We start from the raw sequence: 14047 nt of genomic DNA, 5'->3' as shown, positions 1-14047 counted from the left end.
TGTTCAGCGCACCTCATGTAGTGGAGTAAAATATAAAACTGAATTCTGAGCCACCAAGTGGCTAAAGGGGGTAATGCAACAGCTAAAACTTGTGGCTCTTCTGATACATGTAAGAGAATTTGTAAACCACTTTCCATTATTGATGTATGTATGCATAAATTGTTCTCTGAACAGGATTTAACAACAACCATTAACTATTATGATTTGTTCATAGCTCAGGCACAGGAACTACAGTGTGCATCTCTTGGATTGTTTTCAATGTCATTTTTGTATTATGGTGTTTAAATTAAAAATAAAGTAAATAAAATAAAGATATATAAAGTAGAATAAAATGGGACACTTGTGTAAAGTGCAAGTGCCTAAAAATTATCCATAAAAATGATTCTTCAAATTAAAAACTTATGTCTGATTAACTGACAAGGTTAGTAATTTTATTTGGGTAGACTCATCTCTTGGTTGATTTTACTTCCTGTCTTTGTCTTTTTCCCTCTCATCTGTAATTGTCTGCCCCATCCTTATTGGCTCCACCTGTTACTCATTTCTCTGCAACTCCACATCTCAGCCTCTTTAACTACCCATTTACCCAACATATCTTAATCCACTCGCTGCTGTTCCTTTTGTTGTCTTTTTGCTTTCCTGATGTGCACATCTTCTATCCAGCCTTTTCAGCCTGCACTGAATCTGTCTTGCATGCCTCCCGAATCCTTCATTTAGGTTCTCATATCGACTACATATAACAATAACACATTGTTCACACCTATTTATTGAATATTCACACATACAGAAAACACAGAGGCTCATATTATACTTCAAATCATCAGAATAATAGCAGTAATATGGTAATGATAGACACTGGAACAATCATAGTAATTATACTTTGATAAAATCATAGTAATACATTGATAAAATTCTCCACAGAGATATTTCAGGTTCACTGGAAATAATAATAAGCGATGACATTCCACTTCGGATCAAATGGGGCAAAAAAAGGAATCACTTTGGAGGTGAAATGAGGTCATAATGAAGGTAATACACACACACATTCACAGGTGCACACGCACACACACATACACACATAGACTGTATGTATGTACATTTGGAGATATAACACCCAGTGTCGCCCAGCGACTGAGTGCAGTCCTTTTAAGAAATAGTTTCCATATTTGGCGAGGCTTTACAGTAGACTTAAATCATCCCCGGGTTAATCTATTTAATGTTGTATAAGTATATATGGCTGGTTTAGAAACAATAAATGTTACAATCACACACTTTTGAATGTCAGCACCCCAAGTGTTCAGTTCAGAAACACAGATTCAGGTCATCTTTTTAAATCAAAGAAGTTTAAATATTCTCACAGAATATTACACAAGTGTGCGCAATCTTACATTAGACATATGGAAAATGTCTCCAATGAACTATTTTGCTGAGTTAAAGCCACATTGTTCACGTGTCCTGGATTCTGAGGTTGTGCAATGCTTTGATAATGGCTGCACTTGTCTGCCTATGATTGAAAAGAAGCTCTCGTCGCTGAGTGACCCACTGCTGAATGCGTTATTTTCCGCTATCATAATTATGGCTGAACAAAGGGCTTACCTTGAAAAGCAGCCAGTTAAATGTTGCATAAATCAAAGCTTGAATTCAGCCTTGGAGCGAAGGCTGTGCAGCTTGCTGAATGCTGCAGTCAGTATACATGCACGTACTCTGTCATACTGTAAGTTATATTTTCTTTGTGCAGCCATTTTAGCAGTGCCACATGAATTACAATCACTGTAATTACACGGGACAGGAAAAGAGCAAAAAAATCAAACCTGACTGTGATTTTTCTCCCCAATGCTGTGGTTGTATCAGGAGCAAACATAACCATTGTTTCATTTTGCCCTTTCACAATATAAAAATATGTAGCAGCAGGTGAACTCAGGCATCGCGGATGTTACAGATGACTCTGCTGAAGCAACGAATCTAGTTCGTAGCAAAGTTTCATAAATCTTTTGGGTACTGAAGAGGGGGAAAAGGCACACCCATGAAGCTCAAACACAGGATAGCACCTTCTGTGTATGATGTATGTCTCAGGGCTACGATGCTCCAGGAAACTTTACAAGCAACCTGAAGGGGCAGCAGTTCCCTCAAATGGATCATTCTACATTTTGACTTGAGCATTGACTGGCAGCGTCTTGCAGTTGGTTGAATTCTGTAGCTCAGATACATTCATGTTCCTCTCAGGTTGATTTACCTTCTGGTGTGAGTTATCAGGCACACTGACCGAAAATTAAATCAGACTAACATAGGAGCTCTGAACAGAATCTCATCATCCTGAAGGTTATGGTGTCCAATGAAGTTTGTGGAAGAAAGAATTTGTAGTGTTACTGAACTGTTTGAACTTTCAAGTGTCTTGACCCTCATCGTTAGAAATACAGTACCGACTAAGGTGGATTGTCTGCCATCAATCCAGTCCTATGTTGTTGAGGGGCTCAGTGGTTTTAGGATCATTTAAGTTGTGCAAAAGTCTTGAGCTACCTCTCTTTTCTTTATATCTTGCTTGGTTTGGACTCTGGGGAGGTCAGTCCATGACCGATTATTTTCCTGATGATGTGCGACTGATCTGTTGCCAGTCAGATGCTTTCCAGATGGTATTGCATGTTGGATCAAAATCTGTTGGTATCTGCTGTAGAGAGTTTTTTAGGCCTCCCATTTCGTCTTTTGATCTCCCTTTTTCCAGTTTCCTTAAATGTTTTAAGGACACACTGCACACCATACCAAGATATGTCACATTTTCAGCTAATAGCTCTTTGGAAAACAACCTGGTGCAAAAATACTATTTTTCATCTGCCAAACTGTGTTATGTTTAAGATATTTCATAGATTTAACTAAAAAAATTGGAACAAATGATGCGCTTTGTGACAGGCAGCTAGTAACAAATTGCCTAAAAGTGGTTCTTTGTGTAGACACAGCATTGTTTCATCACTTAAGTTAGATGTCTTTTAAATGTTTTAGTGATAGGTCAGTGTTGAGAAGCTTAACAAACAAAAACATTTTTCTCAAAATGGTCAAGTACAAGGGCTCAACTGAAAATGAGTGAAAAAGCACCAAAGCCTTGAGAAAGTCTGGAGAACTATTGCTTTAAACATCTGGTTCATTGGAAGGAAAATGTAAAGAAATACAGGGGTGGCTCAAGAGTTTTGCATAGAACTGTACATCTGAGTCATGGTATGCATTTTCCAAAACAAACTAATATTTAATTTAACCATGATTTAAGAGAACTTGGAGGCAGCAGGGTTCATATTTTGAGGGAATCAATGAGGATGCACAGCTGTTTTTTCCCCAGGGGCCCTAAACCAGTTGAAACGAACCATGATTTAATGTATTAGTAATTGTAGCTAGCTTCTAATACAATTTGGTGCTAATATAACTTTTTGACTAAACAAATGCAAACTAATGTCACTCACCTCAACCTTGTGTGCTTTTTAGAGCTTGTTAGCAAGTGTTCACACTTTTGAGCTAAACAAAGTAAACATTATCCCTGCTAAACACAGCATGTTGGCATTTTCTTTGTCATAATGTCATGGTAACATTAGCACTTAGCATGGCTTAATCTTAAATAAATCAAACTGCTGGTCTGACATTGTGGCCCACTGAGGAAGCCAGATGTGATGCCACAAAAACAGCCCAGCGTCGCTTTCCTCTCCTGTTGCTCTCTAATGAAATTCAACTGAGAAGCTTCCTCAGCACGAAAAAAACAAACTCTGAAGTACATTTTCAAGGCGACAAAATGTTTCATTTCTTTCTGTAACAGCTATGTATCAACTGAAGGAAACATGAAGAACTTTCGTTGAAAAACTCTGAACATCAATAACTTATTTAGCTATACACCTCTTTGTAATAGATCATTTGAATAACAATAATAAAAAACTACCAGTACTCAATCACCTACATTTAAAAAAGCCAGAACTAAGCGAGCTGCTGTAGCACCTTATTCAAACTCACTTCTATATGATATATTAATCCAAAACCCCCTCTTTCCTGTTTTGAGAGCTGCACTGTGGAGAAAGGGTGCATGAAGGCCTCGCTTCCAGGAGTATTTCAGGCTGATACTGTAATTTTTCCTTTTTCTTTATACAAACGATACAGAAGGTTCACACAAGCTAAGCCACTAAGAAAAGCGTTTCATTTATACGAACGAGGATATGACAGTGACACGGCTGAGAGTCAGGCTATTGCTCTCGTCCTTGGATCGTTACGGCTGCTGACCCATCTCAACCAATCCTCACACGCTTTCATACACATGACCTCTCATTCTCCCTCCCTGTAAGTGTGTTCATGAGGAGGAAAAGATGTGTTTTTGAAAAAGAAAAGAGAGGGATGAGCATGAAAAATAGGATATATTGAACTGTATGTGGATGGTATGATGGGGGCTCTTTTTTTCTTATAAACTCATTTACAAAACAACACCACTTTCTTGGCTATCCACTAAATATGAAGCTACAGCCAGATGTCCCTTAGTTTAGCTTTGCATAAAGACAGGGCAAAGGGGAAATGGGCAGCCACACTCTATTTAAATATGTATATTTAAATCAAAATATTTAAAAAAAAGGTTGAAAGTTGGCGCCCACGCTAGCTTCCTCCCCATTGTTTTCAGTCTTTATGATAAGCTATGCTAAGATGGGCTCCATAATCCAAATCTAAGTCTTGGAAAAACAAAAGCAAAACAAATGAGTGTATTTCCCCAAAATGTCAAACTATTAATTGAAGCCCACATTATAAACACTTTTCTAAAAACATTCCAAGTCCATCAGCTGGGAAATTTTCTTCTTCAACCAACTGGAACGCATCATAATATCAAAATACAGGGTACAGACAGCAAAGCACCCTCCATACTGACAGTGTCCTAAGGATGGACCACGAGTCCGGGGTTTATGCATGATAAAGGCATGGCTCAGCGCTGGATGGGACCTCTTCCAGATTGCTTGGGGTCAGTTGGTCAGGAACAAAAGAGAAGGAGAAGGGAAGAGGGAGTTGGCGAGGGTTTTAAAGAGTTTCTGACTGGCAGGAGGAACCTCGGGAAAGCTGGGGAGGTTTCCTTAAATCGGATGGTGTTGAGTTTTCAGCACACTGAGCCAGTTGGATCAGCCTCCCCAGGAGTGTAGAAGTCAGGGATGGGTAGACCAGTGTGCAGTGTGACCTAAAGAAAAACACATTTACACACAAATGGGTTACTAAACTAAATCTATTCAATATATTTTTCCTCCTCCAGGGGGAGCTGTGGAACTATTCCCTCAAAGCCTGAAAACTATTTTTTTCCCTTTGGGAGGCATTTTGCTTCCTGGATACAGCACTACAAATGAGAAAACTGACTGGGAGCAAAAAAGAAATTCAAAGCTTCTCACTGATGTTGACTCTTTGAAGCTTTTTCTCTGTTAAGATTTAATCTCCCGAGGACATATTTGTAAAAGTTAGATAGTTGTAATGAATAATAACTGAACTCATGTGATGCTTTATTAATTCACAAGCAGAATCCTCACTTTCTGTTTGTTGCGGCGCTCCGGCAAAAGACAGAATTAGCAAATTAAACACCATCCCCCAGAGTGGCTCAGCACTTCCCCAGCATGAGAACAAATTTAAGACTGAAAGAAGAAAATTAAAATCGAAAGGAAAAATATAAACTTGTTTTCTGCAATACCGTGCAGAGTCAGTTCATTATTTAGTCTCTGCAGTATTTGGATATAAAAAATATATCAATTTTTACTTTATTTTTCGCCTTTATGCCTCGGTATGAACTGAAGTTTAAGGTTAGGGAGTAAATTCAGTTGGAAACAGTTGAAATGATTGCAGTTACTTTGGTGCATGCATGGACTGAAATTTTCTACCTGGACGTTTCGGTTGAGGCTGATAGCGGGGTAGTAAGCGCCCTCCAAGCCTTCGAATGCCACTGGGCCCTGCTGCTCATCGTTCACGAGGAAGATGAGAATCCCACGTGTAAAGTCCAGCAGCACTCCTATTGTAGCTCCTTTAGTGATGCCACCGTCTGTTCTGTGTGGGCACAGGAAAAAAACAAAGAATAACCGTATTATTAATTTACTGTGGTAACCCTCCAGTTCTGAGCTTAGATTTTCCATCAAAACATGGTAAAAAAAAAAAATCTAGCAGTGACTTGTTTTAAGTCTTTGTCACTTTAGAGTCTGGATTCTTTCCACCCTGTTAATCATATTATCAGTCCTCATATTTATCATGTAGCCTTTAACATTACTACTACTACTACTAATAATAAAAGTAACTACACCATGATCACATTGACCACATTTAAAAGCTATTTAAACATTCATTTACAGATGACAGACAGACATTTGGGTTGCTAGGATCAGAATTTGGCTTAAACAACATGAAATCGTGGTTTGGTCAGTCTGGTTGTATTATGTTAGTGTTTGGTATGTTTAGTTGGCACACTTTAGGCCCCAAAGTACAAACTGAGCATCAATTAAATGGCACAGCCTACGCAAGTATCGTTAGAGCCCATGTTCATCCTTTTATGGCCAAAGTATACCCATCTAATGATGGCTGCTTCTGGCAAGTTAACATAGAACGTCAAATCATCTCAATCTGAACACGGCAAAGATTTCACCATACTTAAACAGTCTTCAGAGTCACCAGATCTCAATCCAATAGATCATCTTTAAGACAAATCTGCAGACACAGTATGACGCTATCATGCCAATATTGTCCAGAATCTCTGGACAATGTTTCCAGCATCTTGCAACAAGGAATTGTTTTTTAAGTGAAGCATTTTCTTGCACCTACAGTAATCTTATGCTAGAAGTAAACTTTGCTTTTACCCAAGTAAGATTTCACTTAGTGGCCTTTTATCCTGTGTTACTGACAGGGAAGCGTGGGGCAGATTTAAACCCAGGCCTCTGCAACAAGCTTAATAAGTAAAACTGGTGTCCCTTTTCTAAACACTACTATACTGTACATCTAAAAGCAGAAGACTTCCATTTGTGATCGAAGAAATGATATCTGCATTAGTACATGGACAATCACTTGTCACTTTCTTTATTACCTATTGGTGTGAGAGTTGTTGTGCATGAACCAGGAGCGGTTATTGTCCACATACATGGCCCAGGCTTTGTCATCCTTCCCTAGCATCACATCCTTCAGGACGTCACTCCGAGCGATGCCGAAGGCTGGGTCAGGGTGGTTGTCATAGCGGTCAACGGTCATTTCCCAGTAATGAACACCTCGAGAGAAAGCAGTGTTCCCCAAGACCACTCGGTCATCATAGCTGTTGCACGACACCGTCAGGTTGTCGTTGGAGAAGATGATGTCAGGGTGAGCGGACGCCGGGTCAAAGGTGAACCAAGCAACTGTACAAAGGGAAATGCGTACCATTAGCTTTTTAGTGTTAATAATATCACCGACTGCAAGATGAGAGGCAATGATCATGATTTTACAAACACCACATAAAACCAGAAGGTAAAGGTTAGATGAGGTGAAGTTACACTGTAAAAATATCTGAATGGAGGGAACAGTAATAATATGAAAGACAAAAAGAAGACTTACTATCATTGTTATAATCAAACACGATTAATAATACCTAAACTATATCCTTATGCTACATAACTTAATCTATAACTTAATAAGCTTAACCACTTTTAGATAATCAAACTTGTGTCAAACACTCTGCAAATCTTAACCGGTTCCTGCACGGAAAAGCAGATTAGTTTGATAATTATAGGTAAGGAAATTGTTAATAAAATAAAACTTAACTTTAAAATACATACTAGAAACTTCTAATAGTTATTATACTAAGAGGTCAGTTCACCCAAACAAGAAAAGAAACGTGAAAGGTAAAAGACTCTGTGTGGTTTTTTTAGACTCTGAACTCAAGCTTGCTTGAGCCATCTGACAACCTCCACTATCAGAGCAGACTCTGCCGTGTTGGTCTACTTAAGTTAAATTTGTATTGTATTTAGGTGAACTGCTCCTTTTCTCTATTACAACACATTGTTTTTAAACTTCTTAAACCACATGCTAATGATAAATTTGCAATACTGCTTGACTCACTGCTGAAAGACACAGTAACAGATCTCTATACAGGAAGGTAAACAGGCGGGCTTTTGCAGTTTTTATGGGCTCCAGTGGACCTGCTTTTACTGGTGTCACCATGTGCAGTGACGTTCCATTACACTGCTTTATTTCCCGAAGGAAATAAAGCAAAGACATTTATTAGAGGCTTGTATTGCACGTTTAATAAGTGCAGCCCACAGAGGAGCAAACTGCCCACCTGCTGGGTTGAGTGTGAAGACCTCATTGATGAAACAAGCAATGGCCTGAAGGGGATCAGAGCAGAAACAGTGTGCAAGGAGAGTCATCCATACCTGTGCCTATAGACTGAATATCACATGGAGGGAGTCCAGCTAAAATGTGAAATGGTGGGGGGAGTGAAGAAGAAAAGCGGGAAAAGAAAAGAGGAAGAGGAGGAGAGCAAAGCGAAGCAGTGAAGCAGTGTAGAGGGGTGGGAAGGGCGGTGGAGAGGGTAAAAAGCAGATTTGATCAGGGATCCTGGTTCAGCTCAGTGGACATAAGACCAGAGGAGATCCCCAAAATGAAAACAAAAGAGCTCCTAGAAACAAACCACTGCAGACTTAGAAGGAACAACGAAGGAACAATGAAAACAAAGCAATTGTTCTGAATAAGAAAAATAAGAAAAGGACAATCTGATCTGGAAGAAGGGTGCAACAACACTGAAAACGTCTGAGTGGTTAGATCACTTTGTACGCCTCCAACAGCTGCTGAGTGCTTTCTGTGTCAGGTAGGGAGGCTGTCTGGGCCTTTCAGGTCCACTGATGGATGACAAGCTTCCCCGTCTATGCAGATCACCATTTAACTAATGGGAAAGCCGGCACATGGGTGGATTATACACAATCCAGCTGCTCGTCGAGGCCCCTGGGCTAAAAGGCGCAAAACACACCCTCGAACAGAATTCACATCCTGCTGCTGCCCACTGGATGAAAATCTTGGGTTTTGGAAGCCTTTACTCTGATCATTTATTGTGCTGCATGAAATATAAAACAGACAGAGGCTGTTTTGGGATCTTTCAAATCCCTTTGAAACTAACTCAAAAGAAAGCAGATTTTCACTGCAGACTTAATATGTAATATAATATAAATACAGCATAATAATCAAAATATAAGGGTTTAGCCAAGAAGCAGCAAGTTATGATTTCTTTAGATTCTCTGGAGTTAAATCAAGATTTCTCTGGTATAAACTCCCAAATGTAGAAAGAAATGTAACTGAACTGTGATAATCAGTAAAAAAAAAAAAGTAAGTAAGCCATTAGATTATATTACAAATGTTGTTAGAAACACCTGCCAGCTGTTTGCCAGCACACAGATATTCTTCATTGCATAACATTACATTAACTACAACCACAGTGGTAGCTACCCTTTTTTTATGTTCATATAAAACACTTTGAAAATAATAATAATAATAATAATAATAATAATGATAATGCATAATTCACTGTAACATTTCAGCTTATAATAATATCAATGGAAATACAGCCAACAGGATAAGATCATGCAAGAAAAGTGTCAGCATATTTGGGAAGATGTCAGCTGCACCTGAGGAACAAAAACATGAAGACAAACATGTGGGTGTTAAAATGCTGAAAATATTCGCCTCTAAGAATGAATCTTGGTGGTCCGTAGAGCATCATAATTTCCAGCTTTCCATCTTGGGATAAAAAAGCTAACTGTGTGCCTTTTAAAAAAAATGTTATTATGCTGTAATATAAACCTCCTCTCATTCATTTCCCCCACTTGTCATGGGAGCTACCAGTTCTTATATCATTAAGAACATCAGCAGTATTCTTTCTGTCAGCCGTGCTTCTCACCTCTTTAACTGCCAACACACATCTGCTCATTATGCCCCTAATTAGCTCCCCTTGTAGATATACCGACTGGCTTTTGGCTCCTGCCTGTTACTGCCTTACAGACACCTTTGCACGCCTGCCCAGCTCCATTTGCTTTCCTCGCTTTGTTTCTTTGCTCTTGCCACCTGCTGGTATAGCTCGTTTTGAGCTGGCAGCATATGAGCCCATTACCTGCAACATGGATATTTATGATATTGATTTGATAATGATATTTTGCCTAGCAAGCAATCTTGGTGTTTATTTTAAAGATCAAGCTACAAACTGAGCAGCACATTTTACAGCGTGGTAATGACAGACTTAAAATAAAGGGGAAACGGCGAAATCTTCATGGAGGTGAAGCAAAAGTATCTGAGTATCTGAGCATTTGTAGCCAGAGGCTGCTCGACCAGTGGTGCACCCAACCTGGTTGGAAATTAAAATCACCAATAAAAGATGGCAGCGCTTCAGTGTCCCACTGTGCAAGGACGTGCTGATGGTTTGACCATCTTTATTTATAGTGTATAATAAAAACCTAATTGCCAATGTTCTCTGGTGGACAAACTGTTTAAATGGAGACGTTGCAATTTCTCGTTATTTATCGTCTGACCTATACAATACACTGCCACTGATAATTAACTAATATCAGCGCTGGCCTGAGCAACCCAACATGTAGCTCTATTGTAAAAAGCACAGTGTTCTGAAAGCTTGCTTGCTCAGTAGCAAATATAAAATAAACAATGGCTGAATTTTGATTCCTTTTTGCTCAAAACTGTCAGTGAGGTAGCACTCTTAAAAAAAACAAAACACCAATTCATACTTGAGTCTTTGCTCTTTCTAGATTCACAGTGATTTAGATTTACAGTGAAAACAAGAGGAAGAAGGAGATGAGGCTCAACGTACTCTCAGAGGTCTGCATGATCAGTGTCTTGCTGTACTGGCCCACTCCGCTGGCATTGAAGGCCTTCACCCTGGACTTGTACGTGCTGTTGAAGTGGAGCCCGTCCACTGTGCAGATGGTCTCCGTCCCCACGTACACTTCCTGTAAAGACACACAGTGCTTCCTGTTATGCTGGCAGATGCATCAAGTGCGTAACTATGACACCAAAGAGAGTCCATTTCTTCTGGAGGAGTGTCCCATTTGAATTTGGTGGAGAGGGTAATAAGAGAGGATGCGAGCTTGTACAACTGAACGTGGGCACGGCAGCCCACACTTGAGTATAAATAGACATGGGGACACAACTCGCCAGGCTCAGCGTGGAGCTGCGTAGGTGTGACTCAGTGAATCAGAGAATAGAGGAGGAAGAGAAAACTTCCCTCAGAATTTTTTGGCATAGTGCTGCATCAGATGCAGGTACGGCATACAAGGATTTTAGTTTATATTATAGAGACGCACAGACCAGATGGCAAATTAATATTTAAAAACACACACACACACACACAAACCCCAAACCAAATCATCACAGACGCTGCAAAACATTCGCCACCACTCTCGTCTTGGTGCGTTTGTGTTGACGATCACACGCTAACACAAAAAGTCTCCAGGCTGTAATACAATTTGGCAATGGCTCTCTACCAATTAGCAGTTAGCAGATACAGTTTGTGAATCAGTTGGCAGATTGGATGCGAATGCTCACCATGTTACTCCACACTTGTAATTAAGAAACAGACAATTACAGAACACGAAAAGAACTCGAAGGGTGAACGACTACGACCAGCTGCTTTTAGCTTACAGTCTGCATTTAGGATGTAAGTGTCTGCTTTTCATAAGTTTGAAAAACAAAACAAAACCGGATACGTTAACAAATAGCTGCTATCCATTTCCAGTCTCCTTACAAACCACTGAGCAAAGCAACAGCTTCACAGTCAGAATCTGCAAGGGATCTCTGCACGGCAGGGATGAAAAAGTCCAATATTTTTTGAGTTAAAAGCTCTAGTTACTGCTGCCGGGGGTGTGCGAAATACTTTAATTATGCTGCACCAGCTGCTATAATGAATATAATGGACATAGTGCTTCTTTTTTTGGAGTAATGAGAGGATGCTGACAGAAAGTGCAGACTAGAATATCGAAGATGAGATGTTTATGTATGTGTGTGTGTCTGTGGTTGGCCTTCGGGGATTTGCAGGCTGCTTTTTATTGGCTTGTGTTCTTTTTATTAAAGGAGACCTATTACACTCATTTCCGACTCCATATGTCCCAGCTCTGCATGATTCACAGTTTAAAAAGTCATTATCAATGTTATATCTGGGCATCAGCCTCTGTCTGAAACAGAGGGTTTGAAAGTGGGTGGGGCTTCTCTGCTCACAGCTAGAGTGTTGTGCCCAGAATAGCCATATTAGGAAACATGCTCCCACTGACATCATACAGGGCCAAGAACAGAAAAAAAAGAACTGTGAGAAACATTTTTTGGGTCTGATCTCGTTATCCAAAAGCTGAATAGTGAAGAGAACGGCTGTGCCATATCACACAGTCCACGTCAACACCGGTATAAACTTTTAAATGGTATCAGCGTCCTGTCACAACATCAATGATATATCAACAACACAAGCCCAGACATGTCTGCAAGCAAGAGCAGGCCATCATTACCCCTCCCCACTCTGACTGCTTTATCATCTCTTTATGTGTTTGTGTTAATATTCAACATTTGTTGTTTTATTTTGCTTGGGTTCTGGGTTAAATTATTCTTCTTTTTAAGATTTAGTCACTGCATACTTCTGTTTAATGTAAGTTAATATATATTCTGTTAAATGCCATTAACTGTCTGAACCTCGAGCTGGTTCATGACAAATATTTATAAAGGGGCAGCCCCAAATAACTTCATCATCTATCGTCAGAAATATCATTTGCTTGGAATATCGTGATATAGTTTTGAGGCTATGTCACCCACCTCTAAACAGACCAGTCCCCTTTTAGAAACAAATATACTGCTCAAACAAATGCAACACCTAAATCACAGAAGGAATTCGGTGAACGAAATACTGAAGTTGGAAATTTTTACTGACTTTTATTGAGGATTTTTTTTTTGTTTTTAATTAAGCAGCGCACATTTTTTTCCTAGGTTACATATTGGAGATTATATATAGAGGAAGATATGAGGAGCACTTTTATCTTAATTTGCTCTCTTTAAATGGAGACTCATACTACTAAAGAAGAAGATTTTGTTTTCCCCTCTCTTCTTCTTCTTCTGTTTTTAATTAAACATTGCTTTCTTGCCTGCTTACAAAGTTTTTAAAAGTGTGAGCCTCAGGGCTATGTTGAAATAAAACCACATTTATTCTGCAAACCAAGTAACATGACTCATTTGTTTCCAACTCTGCGAGTACTAATAAAGTACCTGCCTTGGCGCTGCATCCTGTATGTTAATATCACTTTTAGGAAGCCTCCCAGATTGATTGTTGCGAGAATCAACAGGCCTACTATACGGAGGTTTAGAATTCAGACACAGATATGCTTTGCCATTGTACCCAGGGAATGGCTCAGGAGGTATAAGTTGCTGTCGTAACAAAGCAGGGGCTTCAGTGAATAGAAGCTTGGGGAGTATCTTATAGGATGGATTACATGCTAAACCTCTGTGAGAGTATGACGACTGCTTTGATGCCGGATCACGCTTCCTACAGGATCATCCTAGCGGTGGTACAAATGCTTCCTCCTGACGCCGTGTCATTCAGCGCCTGTGTCATGTGACGTGCTCTGTACGACTGTCACACATTAACTTGAGTGATTTCAGCTACAAAACACTGCTGCCACATTCCCCTGGCTGAGCTGGTGTCCTCCCTGGTATCAAATGATGGAGCCTTTGCCCAGACAGAAGGAAAGCATGTCACGTAAAGGTGATTTATACTCTAGCTGGTCTTGTATTTCACTTTTTGTTTTGTGATCTAAATGTAAATATCTCAAAAGTTCTCATTTAAAGAAAAATACGGCTGAAGCAGACAGATAAATTCCAGCCTGCAGGGACAAAACAGTACCTGCACAAGGAAACCTACCCTGAATGGCCCCCCGTTTCCATCGTCAAGCTCCAGGATGTATCCGTCCACGGCGATGGTGGAGAGTGGTGGCTGTTTCCATGACAATGTGGCGCTGTTGTTCTGAGTGCAGCATTCCTCCAGCTGGAGCATGGGAGCAGCTGGGACTAAGAAGGGGAAAAA

At 39.9% G+C, this 14047-nt stretch overlaps 1 protein-coding gene across 4 annotated transcripts in view; it reads right to left on the bottom strand.

Moving 5' to 3' along the window:
• Positions 1 to 758: 758 nt before the first annotated feature.
• The window catches only part of trim9 (tripartite motif containing 9), a 44328-nt gene continuing 31039 nt past the window's right edge, over positions 759 to 14047 (bottom strand). The window contains exons 6-11 of one of the 4 annotated variants that reach the window (XM_063498408.1): positions 13886 to 14031; positions 10802 to 10940; positions 8367 to 8405; positions 7049 to 7352; positions 5862 to 6024; positions 759 to 5176 (exon numbers count right to left, since the gene is read on the bottom strand). In XM_063498408.1, the coding sequence (XP_063354478.1) occupies positions 5099 to 5176; positions 5862 to 6024; positions 7049 to 7352; positions 8367 to 8405; positions 10802 to 10940; positions 13886 to 14031 (869 nt within the window). In that variant the 3' untranslated portion in view covers positions 759 to 5098. The remainder of the gene's footprint in view (positions 5177 to 5861; positions 6025 to 7048; positions 7353 to 8366; positions 8406 to 10801; positions 10941 to 13885; positions 14032 to 14047) is intronic. The other 3 variants (XM_063498410.1, XM_063498409.1, XM_063498411.1) reach the window with 3 other exon arrangements.

The sequence above is a fragment of the Pelmatolapia mariae genome, linkage group LG16_19 (assembly GCF_036321145.2).
Source record: "Pelmatolapia mariae isolate MD_Pm_ZW linkage group LG16_19, Pm_UMD_F_2, whole genome shotgun sequence".
In the NCBI taxonomy this organism is placed as follows: domain Eukaryota; kingdom Metazoa; phylum Chordata; class Actinopteri; order Cichliformes; family Cichlidae; genus Pelmatolapia; species Pelmatolapia mariae.
This window is presented reverse-complemented; position numbering and strand designations above follow the sequence as displayed.